Source organism: Aethalodelphis obliquidens, unplaced genomic scaffold, assembly GCF_003676395.1.
Source record: "Aethalodelphis obliquidens isolate GAN/ISIS:26980383/991018 unplaced genomic scaffold, ASM367639v1 scaffold93, whole genome shotgun sequence".
In the NCBI taxonomy this organism is placed as follows: domain Eukaryota; kingdom Metazoa; phylum Chordata; class Mammalia; order Artiodactyla; family Delphinidae; genus Aethalodelphis; species Aethalodelphis obliquidens.
Window position 1 is genome coordinate 1,019,965 of NW_020838037.1, and position 24,190 is coordinate 1,044,154.

Consider the following 24,190-nt stretch of genomic DNA (forward strand, 5'->3'; position numbering starts at 1 on the left):
TACAAAGAAGGATGGACATAAATAAAAAAACAAATACACACACACACACACACACATACATATATACAGTATGATAATAGATGTACAAACTTTTCTTTGTCAGGATATATTTTATTGTTTCCTTTTATCAATAATTATGTAGTAAATATTCAGAAAAAAATTTTAAATACAGAAAGGATTAAAACCAACAGCCATAATTCCCCTATCCAAATACAAAAATATAATCAAGGTTATACTTGGCATACCTTTCTTCACCTAGTTATAAGAAAGAGACGCTATTAAAGATTTAATGGTAAAATACAACTGGAAAGAAAATGAGCATACCTGAATTTCAGAATTACAAAGAAGGATGGACATAAATAATACAACAATAAAAATAATACAGCAGGGTAGAACTGAGTACTGACCAGTAGTATCAGAGTTGCTGTCCAACCTAAAATAATTTCTGACTTCCTAGTTTAGGTTAGGACACCTGGTGCTGATCTCAAAAGACTTTCCACTTGTCTTTCACAGTAATTTGCACATCCGTAATTACTAAATTTATTTTTCATAATTATTTATTGAATGCATTCTCCTCACTAGCCTACAAACTCCTTAAATGCAAGGATCATGTCTTCTTTATGTGCCAATGTACCCCAAGAACACCTCACACATTGAATGTGATTATTTAATATGTGTTGACTGAATAAACAAATAAACAGGATCTTGATCTATATCAACTATTCCTGACTGTTTACCTCTACCAGGGCCTTATAAGATCCACTTTCCTAATTAAGGAAAGCACCCAAATTCAAAGACAACTGCCATGAAAATATATATCATTTAGATATCCTAGACCACGGATTGACAAACCATGAGCCACAGGCCAAATCAGGACAGCCATCTATTTTTGTAAATAAAGTGCTGTTGGAATATAGCCATACCCATTCATTTACATATTGCCTACAACTGCTCTTTTGGCACAATAGCAGAGCTGGTAGTTGCAAGAGAAAACTGAAAATATTTACTATCTCACCCTTTACAGAAAAAGTTTGCCAACCTCTATTCTAGACCAATGCCTTTCAACTAATGAAAGAAACACAGGGTAATGAGCTTTTGTGATCTCTTCATGAAAATATTTAACACTTTTGAACTCTACACCAATGATACTACTATCTCTAAAAATGCAATAACAGGTATGTTAATTCATAAACTTTTAAGAATGAAGGGATTAAGCACAATATTAATAGAAATGGTCAATACTCCCAATACTTTGCTTTTATAAGCTTTTAGTATTACTTCAAATTTTTGTTGAGATGATTTACAAAACAAATTGCTACTATGCTATGGTTAATTATTAGCCATGAAGAACAAAAGCTCACAATGTCAAATCAGCATTTCTATAGTAACTTGTGAGTCCGTTAGCTCTACTGCATATAGGTAGGGACTGGCATTACTCTACATACTTTAAAAAAAGTTTACCTTTTTCTGTGAGAAATTACCTAATATGATTCAAGTCAACTTTCTTCCTTCTGCTATCATATACAAATCAATCTTCAGCCAAAAAAAAAAAAAGACATGAAAAACTTAAAAAAATTGATAAAACAAATGGGATGGTACTTATTGTACTTCCTTAGCTGCTACAACCAAATTAACAGCTTCATTAAATAATAAAAAGAAAACAATTTGTTTGAATAAAAACTACACCCTTGTAAAAATTTTAACTACTGCAAATTCAACAGTACATAAATTAGGTCAATTTTTTTTTCAAAATCTGGATTTTATGTGTGTGTATCAGTTGGACACTCAAAAGTGTGCCCAGTTTGTAGATTTACTTACTGCTATGAGATCTGGCTGATTTCTGCTAAAAATTATTAGGTAATATCTAAATCATATTTTTAAAACAGTAAGCATTTATTTATAAATAGTGTGAAAAATGTACAGAAGGTAGGGAAAAAGAACATTTATTGAGTGCCTACTGTCTATGCTAGGAATACTTCTTATGAATCCATTTAATAATGATTTCATGTGACTATTTAATCCAAAACATGTCATTTTATAAAACTGGGATACTATTTTGTATGTCAAAATTTTGTTGTAAATAATATAAACTTGGAACAGAACTTTTAAGGGTCAAATATCACTAATAAGTGTTCTCTAGCTTTATTGAGATGATAATTGACATTTAACACTGTGTAAATTTAAGGTGTACAATGTGGTGATTTGATACTTACAAACTGCAAAATGTGTTTACCACAATAAAGTGAGTTAACACATCCGTCACCTTAACATAATTCCTGTTTTGTTATTGTTGTTGTTAAAGTGAGAACATTAAAGCTCTACTCTCATAGCAACTTTCAAGAATACAATACAGGGTTTCCCTGGTGGCGCAGTGGTTGGGAATCCTCCTGCCAATGCAGGGGACATGGGTTCGAGCCCTGGTCTGGGAGGATCCCACATGCCGCGGAGCAACTGGGCCCGTGAGCCACAAGTGCTGGGCCTGCGCTCTGGAGCCCATGAGCCACAACTACCAAAGCCCACAAGCCACAACTACTGAAGCCTGTGTGCCTGGAGCACGTGCTGCACAACAAGAGAAGCCCCCGCACTGTAAGGAAGAGTGGCCCCAGCTCGCTGCAACTGGAGAAGGCCCACGTGCAGCAATGAAGACCCAAAGCAGCCAAAAATAATAAATAAATAAAATAAATAAATTTATAAAAAAAAAAAGATACAATACAGTATTGTTAACCAAAGATACCATGCTGTACATTAGATTCCCAGACCTTATTCATCTTATAACTGAAAGATTTTACCTTTGACCAACATTTTCCTCCACCCCTCATCACTTGGCAACCACCATTCTACTTTTTATTTCTAGGAGTTTGATGTTTTTAGATTCCACACGCATGTGAGATCATACAAATTGTCTTTCTCTGTCTGACTTATTTCAGTTAGCATAATGCCTTCAAGGTTCACCCACACTGGTGCAAATGGCAGGATCTTCTCTTCTTTTTTTCTTTTTTTAATGTCTAATATTCTTGTGTATGTGTGTGTGTGTGTGTGTGTGTGTGTGTGTGTGTATCTCACATTTTCTTTATCCATTCATCCATCAATGGACACTTAGCATGTTTCCAAGTCACGGTTTTGGTGAATAATGCTGCAATGAACATCGGGGTGCAAGTGTCTTTAAGATAGTGACTTCATCTTCTTTGGCTATATACCCAGAAGTGGAATTGCTGAATCATATGGTAGTTCTATTTTTAATTTTTTGAGGACCATCCATACTATTTTTCCACAATGGCTGTACCAACAATTTACATTCACACTAACAATGCACCAGGGTTCCTTCTTTTCTCCACATCCTCATCAGCATTTGTTGTTTCTTCACTTTTTGATAACATGATTCAAACAAGTGTAAGATATCTCATTGTGGTTTTTGATTTGCATTTCACTGAAGATTAGTGACACTGAGCATCTTTACATGTATTTGTTGGACATCTGCATGTCCTCTTTAGAAAACTTTGCCTATTAAAGTCTTCCGTCCATTTGAAATCAGATTTTTTTTTTTTTGCTATTTAGTTATATATGAGTTATATTGAGGGATTTTTTTGCTATTATTTTGGACATTAACCCCTTATCAGAGAAATGGTTTGCAAATATTTTATCCCATTCTGTAGGTTGCCTTTTCATACGCTTTTTAGTTTGATGTAGTCCCACTTGTCAATTTTTGGTTTTCTTCCTTGTGTTTTTGGTGTCATATCCAAAAAAAAATCATTGCCCAGACCAATGTCATGGCATTTTCCGCCCTACGTTTTCTCCTAAGAATTTTAGTTTTAGGTCTTACATTTAAGTCTTTAATCTATTTTAAGTTAATTTTTGTGAGAAGTGTTAAGAAAGATGTTCAATTTCATTATTTTGCATGTGAATATCCAGTTTTCCAAACATCCTTTATTGAAAAGATTATCCTTTCCCCATTAAGTATTCTTGGCTCCATTGTCAAATACTAGTTGACCATACATACATGCAGAGGTTTATTTCTAGGTGCTCAATTCTGTCCCAATGGTCTATGTGTCTGTTTTTATGCCAGTACCATACTGTTTTGATTACTACAGCTTTGTCATATAGTTTGAAATCAGGAAGTGTAATGCCTCTAAGCTTTCTTCTCTCTCAAGATTTCTTTGGCTATTTGGAATCTTTTGCAGTTCCATACAAACTTTAGAATTTTTACTTTTTCTGTAAAAAATGACAATGGAATTTCGATAGAGACTGAACTGAATGTATAGATGGTTTTGGTTAGTATGGAAATTTTTATAGTATTAACTCTTCTGTCCATGTACACAGGATAGCTTTTCATTTATTTCTGTCTTCAATTTCTTTCCCCAATGTATTATAGCTTTCAGTATACAGATCTTTCACCTCCTTGATTAAATTTATTCCTAAGTATTTTATTGTTCTTCATGCTACTGTAATGGGATTGTTTTATTTCTTTTTCAGATAGGTCATTCCTAGTGTATACAAATGTAATTGACTTTGGTGTGTTGAGTTTGTATCCTGAGATTTTACTGAATCATTTATTAGTTCTAACAGTTTTTGGTAGATTCTTTAAGATTTTCTATATAGAAAATCATATCAGCAAAGAAAATTTTACTTCTTCCTTCTCAGTGTGGATTCCTTTTATTTCTTTTTCTTGCCTAACTGTTCTGGCTAGCACATCCACTACTATCCTGAATAGGAGTGGTGAAAGCAGATACCCTTGTCTCATTTCTAATCTTAGAGTGAATGCTTCCAACTTTTCACTGTTAAGTATTATGTTAGCTGTGGATTTCACATATATGATCTTTATTGTGTTGAGGTATGTTCCATCTATATTCAATTTCTTGAAAGTTTTTATCATGAAAGGATGTTGAATTTTTAAAACCTTTTTTTCTGATAGCTTGTTATTAGTGTACAGAAATGCAACTAATTTTTGTATATTGATTTTGTATCCTGAAACTTTACTGAATTCGTTGATTAGTTCTAACAGTTTTTTGATGGAATAAAAAAATCAGTTTTCTATATATAATATCACGTCACTTGCAAATAGAGACAGTCTTACCTCCCTTTCCTTTTTGGTCCTTGGCTTTTCTTTGGTGGGAAGTTTCTGATTATTGAAAACAAATTTCCTTACTTATTACTGATCTGTTCAGGTTTTCTTTTTCTTCATGATTCAGACATGGTAGGTTGTATCTTTCTAGGAATTCATCCATAACACCTAAGTTGTCCAATTTGTTAGCATATAATTGTTCATAGTAGTCTCTTATGATCTTTGCACTTCTGTGGTATCAGTTGTAATATCTCCTCTTTCATTTATAATTTTAGTTCAGTCCTCTCTTTTTTTCTTTGTAAGTCTAGCTAAAGGCTTGTCAATTTTATCTTTTCAAAAACCCAACTCTTAGTTTTGTTGATCTTTTCTGTTGTGCTTATATTTCCTAGTTCATTTATTTCTGTTCTAATCTTTGTTTATCTTCTTCCTTCTGCTAACTTTAGGCTTAGCTTATTCTTTTTTTTTTTTCTTTTAGCTCCTTAAGGTATAAAGTTAGGTTCTTTATTTGTTACCTTCTTTTCTTCTAAATGTAGGTGTTTAGCATTATAAACTTAGTGTCTTAGCACTGCTTTGTTGCATTCCATAAGTTTTGGTATGTTGTATTTCGATTTTCATTTTTTAATATATTTTTTATTTCCCTTTTGATTTCATCTTTGGCCTACTGTTTGTTCAGGAGTGTGTTATTTAATTAAGCCTTATTTTGTGACCTAACATATAATCTATCCTGGAGAATGTTCCATGTGAACTTGAGAAGAAATGTCCTTATATAATAATAAAGGACTCAACTCATCAAGAGGAAATGCTAATTGTTAACATATATGCACCCAACTTCCTAGCACCTAAATATTGGGTTGGCCAAAACGTTTGTTTGGGTTTTCTGTACAAGCTTACAGAAAAACCCAAACAAACTTTTTGGCCAACCCAATATATTAACCAAATACAGATCTGGAGAGAGTGATAGATAGTAACACAGTAATACTAGAAGACTTCAATATCCCGCTTTCATCAATGGTCAGATCATCTAAATAGAAAGGCAATAAAGAAACACTGGGCTAGAACTAAACTTTAGGCCAGGTGGACCTTACAGATATGTACAGAACATTTCACCCAACAGCAACACAGAAGAATTCTTTTTCTTTGACTTTAGAGTTTTATTATATTGTTATCTTGGAGACGACTGGTTCAGGTTGAAATTTTGGGGTAACCTATTAGCTTCATGAACTTGGATGTTTAACTCTCTCCCTAAGTTAGGGAAGTTCTCAGCCATTATTTCTTTAAGCTTTCTACCTCTTTCTCTCTCTCTTCTCCTTTGGGACTCCAATGATGCATAGATTGTTTTTGTTAGTGGTGTACTGTAAGATCCACTGGCTTTCTTCATTCCTTTTCATTCTTTTCCTTTTTGCTTCTCTGACTGGATAATTTCAAATGATCTGTCTTCAAGCTCTTCTGCTTGGTCTAGTCGGTTGTTGAAGATCTCTACTGAATTATTTGGTTCAGTCACTGTATTCTTCAGCTCCAAAATTTGCTGGGTTCTTTTTTGTTTTCTATTTCTTAGTTGAACTTTCTATTTTGTTCTTATATTGTTTTCCTGATATTGTTAAATTGCTTATCCAGTTCTCTTACAGCTCTCTGAGCATCTTTAGAGAAATTATTTTGAATTCTTTGCCAGATATTTCCTGTATCTCCTTTTTGGGGAAGCCACTTACTGGAGATTTACTATATTCCTTTGGTGGAGTCTCTTTCACTGATTCTTCATGATCACTGTAGCCTTGCACAGATACCTGAGCAACTGAAGAAGCAGGTACCTCTTCCAGACTTTATGGAATGACTTTACTAAGGGAAAATGTTCACTTGTGGGTGGGGCAAGGGCATGTGGTGGCACTGGGTTCAGGGGAGTACAGTGCCTTGTCAGCTCAAGTCACTGCGGTCTGCAGCATCAAAAACTGTGTGGTCCTTGGTAGGTACTGCAGGGGGTCCACAAATGCTGTAAGAGCTGTTGGGGTCTTCAGCAGCTAGGGACCAGGGCAAGTAGCAGTAGTGGCTGGAGCCAGAGGTGTAAAGACACTCAGAGGCAGGAGCCAGCTGCAGGTGCTTGTATAGTGAATGGCAGAGGCTGGTTGCAATCACACATATAGTGGTGGGGGCCAGGGTAGGCAGCAAAGGCCAGAGTATACTATGGGTGCACTGACGGCTGTGGGAGTCTCAACCATCAGCATTCACTACCATGGCTATTGGGTCTTGCCACAGGCACATGGAAGTGGAGGTGTGCCTGTGCACAGCTAGTGGGCTAGCTGCAGGTGAGCACAGTGATATAGGCCAGTGACAGAAAAGAGAGACTGATCCAGGCCCAGAAGTACCTGCAGGGACCCTAGGTGTTGGCATGCTCTTCTGTAGCTACACAGTCTCCCCCAGGGCATGCACATGGCAGTGGAGGCTGGGAAAAGGTGTCAGGTTGGCAGTGCGCAAGTACACATCTGGAAGGGCTAGCCCTGAGCACACACATGGTGGTGGGGGTCAGCCATAGCGGTCTAGGCTGTCATGTTGTACTCCTGCAGCTGCAGAGGCCTAGGCTGGCTGCAAGGGCAGTTCTCAGGCTCCAGGAGGTGGGTAGGGAACAGGAAGGGACTCGGTCAGCTGGCATCAGCAAATGAAAATACCTAGGTGGTGAAAGCTGGTGAAATCTGCAAGTGTTTCACAGCAGCTGTGTTGGCCATTAGTTTCTTCAGTAGCAAATGTTTTGACTGTCTACAGAGTAAATCACTGGGAAACATGATCACTCCTGCCTAGTACGCTCTGATTTTCTTCCTTGTTCCTAGCTTCTCTATATATCTCAGCTTTTCTGATCTCTAGGCAGGGTGAAACTGAGTGGTACCTTCATGTGGTGCCACAAAACACTGGGGAAAGCTGGTCACTCACCCACTCTTCTTTTCCCTGCAAGGGGAACTCTTTTCACCTGGGGAAATCTCTCTTGGCATTGAGCAATACCAGCTTGGGCGACAGGATGATCCAGGCAAAGAGAAGCAGTCTTCCTTCCCTTTCTGTGCAGTCATTCTCAAGTTTTTTGTTCCACTACGTTGCTGAAGTTTCTTAAGTAGACTCTAGAGCTCTCCCAGATCTGTTTCCACTCACGGATAGCTACCTAACCATTGATCTTTCAGGAGCTCTCCCAGATCTGTTTTCACTCACAGATAGCTACCTAACCACTGATCTTTCAGGGATGACAGAGGGTGGGGTCTCTTACTCAGCCATTTTGGTGACATCCCACTGTATCTTTTATAATGTTCTAGCTTAGTAAACTTAAATTTTAAAAAGTTAAAGACTCAAAATGTTCCCAGAAACCGATCAAATATCTTCAATCACAATTACTGCCAAATCAATTAATAAGTAAAAACAATCCTTTACAATACAAATACTAAAAGACCTCTAATATACAAATGAAACAAAAGAAAAAATATTATAAATTTGCATTCTTAAAGCAATAACCAATAGTGGTGAAATATGCAAAACACAGAACAAGTCATGATTATTGTCTCATAATTCAATAAAACTAAGCCTCTTGAAACATGTTATAAGGAAAATACACAAATGCCCTGACATGTTTTATTTTAAATTTATAACCATAAACCTTAGATGGACCTTCAGCACTGCCTGAGATTCCTACTTTATTTCATTCACTGGTTTTCTCAAAAACCATTTCACACTTTCTTCTCAAACCTCTAATACCCCTTCTTCATCATCAATCTCAGCTGATACCTGAGTCCTTTCACTAAACTAACAGAGGCAATAAGAGGAAAACTAGGTCATTTTTCTACTACCACATTTACAGACCTACCTGTATCTGTGCCTCTCCTACTGATGGACAGTAACCAGCTCCTTTCTAAAGATATCTCTCCACTAACTATTCTCACATTCACTCTTGAACACATTATAATCAGGCTTTTCTCCTTAGAAGACCAAGGAAATCACACTTATGAAAGTCACCAGGGGAATTCCCTTGGCAGTCCAGTGGTTAGGACTTGGGGCTTTCACTGCTGGGGACCAGGTTCAATCCCTGGTTGGGGAACAGATCCCACAAGCTGCATGGCACGGCCAAAAAAAAAAAAAAGTCACCAGAAACCTCCCCAATGCCAAATCAATGGTCACTTTTCCATCTTTGAAGATCTTACTCTATCTCTCAGAAACAGCTGACACAGTTATTCACAACCTCCTTCTTGTCTTCTCTGGTTTCTGAAACACTACACCCTAAGTTTTCCTTCTGGCTTTTCCTCGCTGGCTGTACTTTCTCAATCTCATTTGTTGAATCTATTTTGTCTTCTTTCAGACAGTGCTCAGTTCAGTCTTCAGACTCTCCTCATTAATCACTTCTTAACTCCCATGGCTTTAAGTACATTTAAATGTTAACAGCATCTAAGTCTATATGGGAGAACCAACATATACCCAGAGATCCATGGGCAGTCACTCCACACTACCACGTGAATGGCTAATGGGCATACTTCACATGTCCATAAACAGCATTCTTCATCTCCCACCTCCTGAAAAATTGTCCCACTGCAAAGTTTTTCTACTTCAATAAATGGCACCAGCATTGCCCCAAATCTTAATATTTCTCACCAGTTTACCACCCTAACCCAAGGCACTATCTGAATTAATTAAATACCCTCCTAAATATTCTCCCTGCTTCCACTCTTGCCTATCTACATTACCTTCTCAAAAGAGCCACCAGAAAAGTCTTTTAAAACATAAACCAGCAGTTTCCAGACTGGCATTTCAGAGGCTGAGAAGTCACCACCCTATCACACCAACAAGTACAAAGCTGAACAAACTGAAAAATTGACAGCTCTTTTTAGATCCATCATGAAAGTGACTGCCCCCAAAAATGGAGAGACAGTCGGGTGGATACAAAGAATCATAATTTATATGCGCAGAAACCAGTGGTTCTGTGAGAACCAGTGCCAGGGTAGGAAAACCTAAACTGTAATTGATAAGTTGCAGGAGGCTCAGTGTGGACAAATTTAAGAGTTAAAATTCCTAGGGGAATCCAGTCATGGGGGGGCCCTCAAACTTTTGTGAATTTTACCTCTTGGAGCTCTACCAGGTACTCAGACTAAAGATCAGGAAAAAAATCCCCTATGACTTTCAACAGGGGGAAGGTAAAAGGAAACATTTTGAAATATACCAGGGCATTCTGTTTTACTTAACAAGGCCTGCCCCTTCATAGAAACTATTGTGCCAGAGTTTTACCTGCTGGGGTTTTGTCAGAGCCTAACCTACCTGAAGGAAGGGAAACATCCAACTCCATCCCCTTCTAGCCATTCTATCCCAACTAAGTGGAAAAAAAACTGAGAAGTACTGGTGAAATTCACAGTCCAGGGGCATAGGGTCACAAAGAACAGATGGATAATGTAAGCAGAGAGATGAAAATTCTAAGAAATAACCAAAACGAAATGCTAGAGATCAAAATCACTATAACAGAAATGACAAATGCCTTTGATAGATTCATTAGTGACTGGACAAGGCTGAGGAAAAAATCTCTGAGCTTGAGGATATGACAACAGAAACTTCCACAACTGAAAAGCAAAGAGAACAAAGACCAAAAAACAAACAAATAAAAAAACAACAAACAGAAGAGAATATACAAGAGCTATGAGACAACTACCAAACACAAATGAGGTCATGACACTGTCCTACTAAAAACTTTCAAATGGTTTCTCATCATTTAAAACAAAAATAAAAGCTCTACACCATGGCATGAAAGATCCAACATGATCTGACCATTTCATCTTCTACATGTCTTTCCATTTCTCCCTCTATTCACAGTCACGTGTGATCTTGCTGTCTTTTAATGCTTGTCAAGTTTGTCTCTTCTTCAGATCCTCTGCATTTGTTGTTTCTTCTGCATGAACAGTCTTCTCCCAGATATTCACAGATCACTCCCTCACTTTGTTCAGAAGGTTGCTGAAACATCATCTCCAGAGAAAGGCCCTCCTTCAGCATTCTATTGAAAATAACATCTTATCTTCTTCTAGTTTGTTTTACTCCCTACAAAAATATTTTTTATTTTGTGATATATTAGTGTTATGTAATTTTTATATCATGTATTTGTTCACTTTCTGTCTCATCCACTAGAAATATAAGCTCCTCAAGAGGGCGAACTTTACTACTTTGCTACACCCAGCACCTTAAATGGTATCCAGCATAAATTAGGTGCCCAATAAACAACTTTTTAATTGATAAATTATTTATTTTTATATTAATTTAAAAAATAAGTTTTTAATGAGGTTTTTAAATCTTATGGATAAACATGAATGGATTATGATAAAATTATTAAAACTATATTTAATTCAGACTTCCAAATAAAATGATCTTTCCCGTTTCATTTTTTTTTTCAATATCTTTATTGGAGTATAATTGCTTTACATGGTGTGTTAGTTTCTGCTGTATAACAAAGTGAGTCAGCTATACGTATACATATATCCCCATATCCCCTCCCTCTTGCGTCTCCCTTCCACCCTCCCTATCCCACCCCTCTAGGTGGTCACAAACCACCGAGCTGATCTCCCTGTTCTATGCGGCTGCTTCCCATTAGCTATCTATTTTACGTTTGGTAGTGTATATATGTCCATGCCACTCTCTCACTTTGTCACAGCTTACACTTCCTCCTCCACGTGTCCTCAAGTCCATTCTCTACATCTGCATCTTTATTCCTATCCTGCCCCTGTTTTTCTTCAGAAATATATATATTTTTTAGATTCCATATATATGTATTAGCATACGGTATTTGTTTTTCTCTTTCTGACTTACTTCACTCTGTAAGACAGTCTCTAGATCCATCCACCTCACTACAAATAACTCAATTTCATTTCTTTTTATGGCTGAGTAACATTCCATTGTATGTATGTGCCACATCTTCTTTATCCATTCATCTGTTGATGTACACTTAGGTTGCTTCCATGTCCTGCCTATTGTAAATAGAGCTGCAGTGAACATTGTGGTACGTGACTCTTTTTGAATTATGCTTTTCTCAGGGTATATGCCCAGTAGTGGGATTGCTGGGTTATACAGTAGGTCTATTTTTAGTTTTTTAAGGAACCTCCATACTGTTCTCCATAGTGGCTGTATCAATTTACATTCCCACCAACAGTGCAAGAGGGTTTCCTTTTCTCCACACCTTCTCCTGCATTTATTGTTTCTAAATTTTTTGATGATGGCCATTCTAACCGGTGTGACGTGATACCTCATTGTAGTTTTGATTTGCATTTCTCTAATGATTAGTGATGTTGAGCATCCTTTCGTGTGTTTGTTGGCAATCTGTATGTATTCTTTGGAGAAATGTCTATTTAGGTATTCTGCCCAGTTTTGCACTGGGTTGTTTGTTTTTTTGATATTGAGCTGCGTGAGCTGCTTGTAAATTTTGGAGATTAATCCTTTGTCAGCTGCTTCATTTGCAAATATTTTCTCCCATTCTGAGGGTTGTCTTTTGGTCTTGTTTATGGTTTCCTTTGCTGTGCAAAAGCTTTTAAGTTTCATTAGGTCCCACTGCCCCATTTCTGAGAAGGAAATTTTCATAAAAATATGTTCTTCTTTCTGCAGTGAATTTCCAGACCCTAGAATATTTCTAGTATTCCCCCCAAATAAAAAGTAAAATTATCCTAATGGGCTAAAGTTAAGATCCCATACAATTTTTTAATCATTTCTGTTTAACCCAAGTTTGTTTTACTCTCTGTGATATACACATACACACACTTGATACCTTGGTTACCTGTATTCTAGTTTTCATTAAGTTAATTTTTTCACCAGGTAATATATTCACATAGTTAAAAGAAAAAGTCTAATAAAGTATACAGTAAAAAGGCTCCCTCCTGTCCTTCAGATCCCTAGGTTCAAATTCCCATCGTAAGCAAGGAAGGGTAATTTGTTCTGTCAAGTGCCAGACAGTAAATATTTTCAGTTCTGTGGGCTGTACAGTCTCTGTCTCAGCTATTCAGCTCAGTTGTAATAAAGCAAAAACAGCCTTAGACTACAGGTAAACAAAGGTGCATAGTTGTATTCCAATAAAACTTTATTTGTAAATATAGGCAGTGAGCTGAATCTTTCCAGTGGGGTCAAACCCTAACTTTACATATGTCTCTTTCATTATAAGTGTTAATGGTAATGTTTGAAGGGACTGCAATGGAAGGGTTTGCAACAAAGAATGCTATTTTGAAATAAAAAAATTCATCCTACTACCCATGAAACATTGATATACATTTAAAAACATACAAAATTTTCATATAAACAGACTTAAGATTTTTCCAAGATGCCTTCTTTATGATATATATTACTCCAAATTATATATACCTTGTGGCATAATTATGAAGAACTAGTGTAACATCAAGATAAAACAGACTGGTCACCTAACTAGCAGCACACTGTCGACATTAAAGTCTGGCCCCAAACATTCCCTTAAATGGTAGATCAAATATATAGTTAACATTTTCATGGAATACATTAAAAAGTTAACCCAGAATTCTTATTTAAAAAAAACCTGAATACCAAAAGTATACTCCCCAATCAAATCAATTCTAAAATGCACATTTCCAATATGTCTTACAAAGGATTTAATTTAATAAAACAAATCATGATTATAAAGAACTAGCTGTGTCTGAAAAGTAAATCATTGTAGACTGAGTAACCAGCTTACCAAAATTCAAAGGTATCCTAGGAATATATCTTACCTTAGATGTCATTTTCATAAAATGTTTGTTTTGATTTTCTGCTGTTCCCATCTTTTCGTTCTTGACTAAGTCACTTAGGCTTAGAGTATCATCATCATGAAAGTATCTGACCCTTTCTTTTTCCTCATAGGTTGAAACCTATGACAAAATGAACATTATTAGTTTAGTGAAAACATAAGTCTCTGAAGTATTTTAATGAATTATCTATAAATCTGATACTAAAAATCCCTCTTTGTATCATAATCTTTCTTTCCAGTATATCCCTATTCTGTCTGATTCCATGTGGAAAAATTTCCATTAGAATAACACTCTCTACCTCTTCCGTGCCTTTACTTTTTCCTCTTCCCCAAGGATGGAAGCATGACAGTATCTGATTTCTGAGTTTTAAGGAAAGGACAGAATTGTTTTATGCCTTCTTCTCTCCTCTATGCTCTTCCCCTCCTTGTAGTAAAAATTCCCCATCACTGTGAAGGGAAGTCATTAGTTACCCAGAGATCAAGTAAGCATATCAAGAACAAAAGTGAAGTATTAGCAAACCTACTTTAAACAGCTCTATCAGAAAAAAAGCTGATATTCTGATTCTCATCTAAATCAATTCTGGGTTTTCCTGTCAGTTGATTCCATACCTACACGTGGAAAAGAAAAGTGCTATGTACTGTCTACCAACCAAATCAAATCTCTTCAACACTGTTCTCACATTCCCTTATCCAAATAAAACCCGGTCTTCAACTTCTTTAGAACCACGTTCCCAATATTTTTTCCCCACATTACTACTCCTGTCTTCACAAGCTTAAATCTCACATTCCAAGACTTCAATCACTCTCTGGATCCAAACCCCTTTCTGTTCCTCTTATCCTTTCACTACACTCAGAAAACAAACCTCAATCCTGAATGAATGTGTCTATCCTCTTTACTCCTATACCTAGACTACTCAGTAGTAAGCAATTCAAAAGAGTATTCAATGCCATCTGGCAATGCATCTATGAATCCCTAGCCAGTTCTGTCATTTCATACAATTCAAACCTTTACTATTCTTCTCCCACATCTCCCTTTCAAACCCCTAATACGTCCCATTTCTTTAGGAGAGGTATCCATCCCATTTCTATTTGCTGAACAAATCAATTACGAGCTCTAGCAGCACAGGCACTCAACAGGCAGATAATAAACATTTGATAGAAGAATTCTAAATGAACAAATCTTCTGTGGACCCAATTACCACTTATAAGATCTTTCAAATTTAAAACAAAAAATCTAACTTGGGAAAACTGAATATGTTGTTTTTTCCATTTTAAGAGCCTCAAGGTAGTGCTAAAAATTAACTGCTGCAGCTAGAAGATGGAAAAGAAAATTAAGGTTTACAAAGGATTTAACACAGGTCTATAGCACCAAGGTTTTCCCTAAGAGTTATGATAAGTATGTAAAAAGAAGCTAGAAACAATGTCAAAGAAATATACACTAAAGTTAAAACTGCCTTAAAAATTCAATGTTCACAATTATTTGAAAACTGTTGTTGAATTAGAATTCATTTTGTAAAAGGCAGAGGATCATAACTAAAATAAAAGAAAGAACATGATTTACTACCTTCTAATGTTTGCATTATTAAGCAACATTTCAGAAAATATTTTGAAATAAAGTTGACCCTTGAACAACGAAGGTTAGGGGCAGTGACCCCCATGGTGTTGAAAATCTGACTATAACTTTAGAGTCGGCCCTCGATATCTATAGTTCCATATTCACAGATTCAAACCACCACAGACTGTGCAGTACTATAGTATGTAATTTATTGAAAACATTCTGTGTATAAGTAGACCTTTGCAGTTCAAACCCATGTTGTTAAAGGGTCAACTGTAGTCTGATACAAAGGGAAAAAGTGAATTAGGAATTAATAAACAAAAGACATATGTTAAACATACAATCAGTCTCTTCCTTCTTCCTCCTTTAGATTCCAGATGTTTTCGTGGTGTGTTCACAGGCCAGACTCTTCCAGAATGATCTGTTCTGACAAGGATCACTTCTTCCTGATCTTCATTCTGTGGAAAGATTTAGAGATAACAATTGTAATTATTGAGAAGAGTCTTGAAACCTTTTGTTTAATAGCCAAAAGAGCATAAAAATGATTCTAGTTTTCACATAATATTACGGATTATCTTAAGCCTCATGGACTTTCATTATCCACTATAATGTAAAGTGACCATAATCTTTTCATGGAAAAGTTGAAGAAAAATATCTAAAGCTTATTTACTTTTTTAAAATAATTACAAAAGGAAACTTCAAATATAGTTTTCCTCTAAACAATATTAAAAGATGACAAAGCACCAATATTCAAACAGGCATTGTATGAGAATGCCCATCACGTATGGAGCAGATGTCATATTTAATGAATGTTTCTTCAATTTAAAGATCCTGGCTTGCCTGCAAGATGGCAGAGTAGAAGGACATAGGCTCAACCCTTGTTATAGAAACACCAAAATCACAAGTAACTGAACAACCATTGACAAAAACACTGCTGAAACCTACCAAAAAAGACAAAAAAGATGCCACAAAGAGATGGTAGGAGGTGTGTAACTGTGATAAAATCAAATCCCATAACTGCCGGGTGGGCAACCCACAAGCTGGAAAATAATTATACCACCAAAGTTCTCCCACAGGAGTGAAAGTCCTTAGCCGCATGTCAGGCTTCCCAGCCTGCAGATCTGGCAACAGGAGGAGGAGCCCCCAGAGAATCTGGCTTTGAAGGCCAGAGGGGTTTGATCAGAGGAATTCCACAGTACTGGGGAAAACAGAAACTCCACTCTTAAAGGGCACAGACAGGGTCTCATGTGCAATGGGACCCAGGTAACAAAACAGCGAGCTCATAGAGACTGGGTCAGACTTACCTGTTAGTATTGAAGGGTCTCCTGCGAAGGCAGGGGATGGCTGTGGCACACTGAGGGGACAGAGACGCCGGCAGGGGCAGCTCTGGCCAGTACTCATTAGTGTGAGCCCCCATGGAGGCTGCCATGTCATCCCCCCCACCCCCGCAGACATAACCCCATCCAAATGCCTGTATGATCCAGTGCTGGGACACCTCAGGCCAAACAACCAGCTGGGCGGAAACACAGCCCCACCCATCAGAAGACAGGCTGCTTAAAGTCTTCCTGAGCATGACCCAGCACAGCAGATGGACAAGACCCAGCTCTACCCACCATCAGGTAGGAAAAAGTCACTCCTAGTAGGAGGTGTATACAAGCCTCTAAGATAAACTCATCCAGCAGAGGTCAGACAGCAGAAGCAAGAAGAATTACAGTGCTACAGCCTGTAGAATGGGAACCACGAACACAGAAAGTTAGACAAGATGAGACAACAGAAGAATATGTCACAGATGAAGGAATAAGATAAAACCCCAGAAGAAAAACTAAGTGAAGGGAGACAGGCAATCTACTGGAAAAAGAATTCAGAGAAATGATACTGAAGATGCTCCAAGATCTCAGAAAACCAGTGAAGGCACAGAGTGAGAAAATACAAGAAATTTTTTTTAAAGACCTGGAAAAACTAAAAAGCAAACAGAGGTGAATAATATAATAACTGAAATGAAAAATACACTAGAAGGAATCAACAGCAGAATAAATGAGGCAGAAAAACAAGTGAACTGGAAGACAGAATGGTGGAAATCACTGCCAGGGAACAGAATAAAAAAAAAAATTAAACAAAATGACGACAGTCTCAGAGACCTCTAGGGTAACATTAGATGCAGCAATATTCTTATTATAGGGGTCCCAGAAGGAGAAGACAGGGAGATAGGACCTGAGAAAATATTTGAAGATATGATACATGAAAACTTCCCTAACATGAGAAAGGAAACAGTAACCCAAGTCCAGGAGATGGAGAGAGTCCCAGACAAGATAAAGCCAAGTAGGAGCATGCTGAGACACACAATAATCACACTAACAAAAATTAAATACAAAGAACAAAATGTTAAAAGCAACAAGGGAAAAGCAATAATTAACATACAAAGGAATGCCCAAAAGGTTATCAGCTGGTTTCTCAGCAGAAACTCTGCAGGCCAGAGGGGACTGGCACTATATATTTAAAGCGATGAAAGAGAAGAACCTACAAACAAAAATACGCTATCCAGCAAGGCTCTCTTTCAGCTTCAGCAAAAAAATCAAAAGCATTACAGACAAGCAAAAGCTAAGAGAATTCAGCAACACCAGAATACCTTTGAACAAATGCTAAAGGAAATTCTCTAAGCAGAAAAGGCCACTAATAGAAACAAGAAAATTATGAATGAAAAAGCTCACCAGTAAAGGCAAACATAAAGTAAAGGTAGGAAATCATCTGCACACAAATATGATATCAAAACCAGCAATTGTGAGAAGAGGACAGCACAAATGCCGGATACTGGAAATGCATTTGAAATTAAAAGACCAGCAACATAAAACAATCTTGTTATATACAGACTGCTATATCAGATCCTCAAGGTAACTGCAAAATGAAAATCTACAATAGATATACTCACAAAAAAGAAAAAGGAATCCAAAAACAACAATAAAGTTACTCAGTAAATGACAAGAGAAGAAAACAAAAGAGGAATGGTTAAAAAAAAAAAAAAAGACCTACAAAAACAAATCCGAATCAATTAAGAAAATGGCAATAGGAACACATATATCAATGATTACCTTAAATGTTAATGGATTAAATGCTCCAGTCAAGAAACACAGACTGGCTGAACGGATACAAAAACAAGACCCATATGTATGCTGCCTACAAGAGACCCACTTCAGATCTAGGGACATATACAGATTGAAACTAAGAGGATGGAAAAAGGTATTCCATGAAAATGGAAATCAAAATAAAGTTGGAGGAGCAATACTCATATCAGACAAAATAGACTAAAATAAAGATTGTTAAAGGAGACAAAAAACACTACATAATGATCAAGGGATCATTCCAGGAAGATATAACAACTGTAAGTATATATGCATCTAACACAGGAGCACCCCAATATATAAGGCAAATACTTGCAACCATAAAAGGAAAAACTGACATTAACTCAACAACAGTGGGAGACTTTATCACCCCACTTACATCAATGAACAGATCATCCAGACAGCAGATCAATAAAGAAACACAAGCCTTACATGACACATTAGACTAGATACACTTAATTGATATTTAAAGAGCATTCCATCCAAAGGCAGCAGAATACACTTTTTTCTCAAGAGCACATGAAGCATTCTCCAGGATTGACAATATGCTAGATCACAAAGTGAGCCTTGGTAAATTTATGAAACCTGAAATCATATCAAGCATCTTTTCTGACTACAATGCTATGAGATTAGAAATCAATTACAAGAAAAAAAACTGTAAAAAGCACAAACACATGGAGGCTAAACAATATGCTATTAAACAATCAATGGATCACTGAAGAAGTCAAAGAGGAAACCAAAAAATACCTAGAGATAAATGAAAATGAAAGCACAACGATCCAAAATCTATGGGATTCAGCAAAACCAGTTCTAACAGGGAGGTTTATAGCAATACAATGTTACCTCAGGAAACAAGAAAACTCACAAATAAACAACCTAACCTTATACCTAAAGCAACTAGAGAAAGAAGAACAAACAAAACACAAAGTTAGTAGAAAAAAAGAAACTGTAAAGATCAGAGCAGAAATAAATGAAATACAAATGAAGAAAACAATAGAAAATATCAATGAAACTAAAAGCTGGTTCTTTGAAAGGATAAACAAAATTGATAAACCTTTAGTCAGACTCATCAAGAAAAAAAGGAAGAGGGCTCAAATCAATAAAATTAGAAATGAAAAAGGAGAAGTTACAACAGAACACAGAAATACAAAGTATCAAAAGAGATTAAATGATCTTTTATAAATGATCTCTTTTACAAATGATCATAATTGATTATACAAGCAACTATCTGCCAATAAAATGGACAACCTAGAAGAAATAGACAAATTCTTAGAAAGTTACAATCTCCCAAGTCTGAGCCAGGAAGAAACAGGAAATATGAACAGACCAATCACAAGTACTGAAATTTAAATTATGATGAAAAAATCTTCCAAAAAAGTCCAGGACCACTTCACAGGAGAATTCTATCAAATATTTAGAGAAGAGTTAACATCTATCCTTCTCAAACTATTCCAAAAAACTGCACAAGAAATAGTCCCAAACTAATTCTATGAGGCCACCATAACCCTGATACCAAAACGACACTAAGATACCACAAATAAGAAAATTTCAGGCCAATATCGCTCATGAACAAAGGCACAAAAATCCTCAAACAAAATACTAGCAAACCGAATCCAATAATGCAGTAAAAGGATCATATACCATGATCAGTGTTGTAAGAATTTTTCAATATTTACAAATCAAACAGTGTGATACCTCACATTGGCAAATTAAAGAATAAAAAATGTATGATCTTCTCAATAGATGCAGGAAAAGGTTTTGGCAAAATTCAACACCTATTTATGATAACAATTCTCCAGAAAGTGGTTACAGAGGTAACATACCTCAACATAATAAAAGCAATTTATGACAAACCTACAGCCAACATCATACTGAAGAGTGAAAAGCTGAAAGCATTTCCTCTAAGATCAGGAACAAGACAAGGATGTCCACTTTCACCCCTTTTATTCAACATAGCTTTGGAAATCCTAGCCATGGCATTCTAAGAAGCAAAAGAAATAAAGGGAATATAAATTGGAAAAGATGAAGTAAAACTGTCACTGTTTGCAGATGACATGCTACTACAGATAGAATATCCAACAGATAAATAACAGAAAACTACTAGAGCTCATCAATGAATTCAGTAAAGTTGCTGGATAAAAAAAGAATACACAGAAATTTTTGTACCTCTATACACTAACAATGAAAGATCAGAAAAACAAAGTAAAGAATCAATGCCTTTTACCATCATATCAAAAAGAATAAAATATCTAAAAATAAACCTACCTAATGAGAAAAAACACCAGTACTTTGAAAACTATAAGACGATGATAAAAGAAAATCAAAGATGACACAAACAGATGGAAAGACATACCATATTCCTGGATTGTAAGAATCAATATTGTCAAAATGACAATACTACCCAAGGCCATCTACAGATTCAATGCAATTCCTATCAAATTACCAATGGCTTTTTTTTAGAACTAAAACAAAAAACTCTTCAATTTGGATAGAGACAAAAATGACCCTGAATAGCCAAAGCAATCTTAAGAAGGAAAAACAGAGCTGGCAGAATCAAGCTCCCTGACTTCAGACTACACTACAAAGCTATAGTCATCAAAACAATATGGTATTACCATAAAAAACAGAAATATAGATCAATGGAAGAGGATAGAAAGCCCAGAATAAACCCACATACCTATGGTCAATTAATCTAACAAAGGAGGCACTACTATACAATGGAGGAAAGACAATCTCTTCAATAAATATTGCTGAAAAAACTGGACAGCTACTATTGAAAAAAAATCAAAATGCTTTAAAGACATACATATAAAACCAGATAATATAAAACTCTTAGAGGAAAACACAGGCAGAACATTCTTTGACATAAATCAAGGTACTATCTTTCTGAGGCTGTTTCCTAGAGTAATGGAAATACAAACAAAAATAAACAAATGAGATCAAATTAAACTTAAAAGCTTTTAAACAGCAGCAAAGGAAACCATGAACAAAACGAAAAGACAACCCACAGAATGGGAGAAAATATTTGCAATCAGTGAGACCAACAAAGGAATAGTCTCCAAAACTGACAAACAGCCATGCAGTTCAATATCAAAAAAACAAACAATCCAATCAAAAAATGAACAGGAGACCTAAATAGACATTCCTCAAAAAAAGACATACAGAGGGCTGAGAGACACATGAAAAGATGATCAACATCACTAATTATTAGAGAAATGCAAATCAAAACAAAGAGAAATAACCTCATACCAGTCAGAATGGCGATCATCAAAAAATCTACAAATAAGAAATGCTGGAGAGGATGCGAAGAAAAGGGAACCCTCCTACACTGTTGGTGGGAATGTAAATTGGTGCAGCCACTACGGAAAACAGTGTGCAGGTTCCTTAAATAACTAAAATTAGAACTACCATATGACCCAGCAATCCCACTCCTGGACATATACCCAATGAAAACCATAATTCAAAAAGATACATGCACCCCAATGTTCACTGAAGCACTATTTATGGTAGCCAACACATAGAAGCAACCTAAATGTCCATCGACAGAGGAATGGATAAAGAAGATGTGGTACATATATATATTGGAATATTACTCAACCATTAAAAAGAATGAAATAATGCCAATTGCAGCAACATGGATGGACCTGGAGACTATGATACCTAAGTAACTGAGACAGAGAAAGACAAATATCATATGATATCATTTATATGTGGAATCTATAATAAAAAATGATACAAATGAACTTACTTACAGAACATCAACAGACTCAGAGACTTAGAGAACAAACTTATGCTTACCAGAGGGGATGGGTGGGGACAGATTGCGAGTTTGTGATTGACATGTACACACTACTATATTAACATGTACACACTACTATATTTAAAACAGATAACCACCAAGAACCTACTATATAGCAAATGGAACTCTTCTAAATATAATGTAATAACCTAATAGGGAAATGAATTTGAAAAAGAAGAGATACATGTATATGTATAACTGAATCACTTTGCTGTACACATGAAACTAACACAACATTTTAAATTAACTATGCTGCAATAAAAATTAAAAATAAAAAAAAATAAAGAATGCAAATTCTGACTTAGCAGGAAGGGGCTGAGATTCCACATTCTGTCCCCTTCATACCTTTAGTGATTTATACTGATATATAAAATTATATATGGTTAAAGTATAAAAAAAATAAATATCCTACTAAACTTGAAAGCAATTAGATGACAAAATGAACTTGCTAAGTTAGCTACTACAATGATATTCCACACAACTTCTATTTGTTCCATTAAGAGCCCTCAAATATTTTTCACTTCTCTGACTCTTAAGAAGAAGTTATATCCCACTTACTTTCAATACATAATCTTCTTCCTATGAACCTTTAGTCAAATAGACAACTGGTACCATATAGAATAAAGAAAACTGTATTCTATAATGAAAACAGAATTTTATTGAAAGCATTTTAATAAAGAATCGCATAAAGAATATTAGATAACTACTTCATTAAAAACTGATCTGAAACAAGACCAAGCAAATTATTCACATTTCAGGTTACTTCTCCAATCAGAATTAATTATTTAAAATGCATTTCAATTCCATTTAATAGAGGTTTAGTTCCTCTGTTGAAATGAAATAAAAAAGTGCATACAAATTACTGATCTTACATTCACACACAATACGAAGTGATTATTATCAGTACTTTTTTTTCAATTAATCAATTAGCATTAATTAATAAAGCCATATTTTAAAGGGTATCTACTTACTCTCTTATATTGCAGATGAAGGAGCAAGATAAAAACCTACAAGAACAACTAAATTAAAAGGAGGTAAGCAATCTACCTGAAACAGATTTCTGAGTAATGATACTAAAGATGACCCAAAAATCTCAGAAAAAGAATAGAGACATGGGTTGAGAAGATACAAGTCTAACAAAAACCCACAAGAAATAAAGAACAAACAGATGAAAAAGACAATAACTGAAATGAAAAATACATTTGAAGGAATCAAAAGCCAAGTAACTGAGGTAAAAGAAAGGATAAGGGACCTGGAAGACAAAATGGTGGAAATCACTGCCTTAGAAGAGAATGAAAAAAAACAAATGAAATGAGATCAGTCTCAGAGACTTCTGCAACAACATTAAATGAAACAACATTCGAATTATAAGGATTCCAAAAGAAGAAGAAAAACAGAAAGGGCCGGAGAAAATATTTGAAGAGATCATAGTCAAAAACTTCCCTCCATGGGAAAGGAAATACTCATCCAAGTCCAGGAAATGCAGAATCCCATACAGGATAAACCAAAGGAGGAACAGGCTGAGACACATACTAACCAAACTAACAAAAATTAAATACAAAGAAAAAATATTAAAAGCTGCAATGAAAAAGCAACAAATAACACACAGGGGAATTTAAGGTCATCAGCTGATTTTTCAGCAGAAACTCTGCAGGACACAAGGGAGTAGCAGGATATATTGAAAATGATGAAAGGGAACAACAAAGACTATTCTACACAGCAAGGCTCTCATTCAGATTTGATGGAGAAATCAAAAGCTTTACAAAAGCTTTACAAGCAAAAACTAAGAGAATTCAGCACCACCAAACCAGCTTTACAACACATGTTAAAGGAACAACAAATGCTATTCTAGGCAAGAAACAAAAGGGAAGAGAACAAAAGAGGAAGGGAAAAAAAGATCTACAAAAACAAACCCAAAACAATTAACAAA

General features: G+C 35.8%; 1 protein-coding gene across 3 annotated transcripts in view; it reads right to left on the reverse strand.

Moving 5' to 3' along the window:
- Positions 1-24,190, reverse strand: part of CWF19L2 (CWF19 like cell cycle control factor 2) — a 189,878-nt gene that overhangs the window by 66,479 nt on the left and 99,209 nt on the right. For all 3 annotated transcript variants that reach the window (XM_027095703.1, XM_027095702.1, XM_027095701.1), the window contains exons 11-12: positions 15,687-15,803; positions 13,774-13,911 (exon numbers count right to left, since the gene is read on the reverse strand). In XM_027095703.1, the coding sequence (XP_026951504.1) occupies positions 13,774-13,911; positions 15,687-15,803 (255 nt within the window). The remainder of the gene's footprint in view (positions 1-13,773; positions 13,912-15,686; positions 15,804-24,190) is intronic.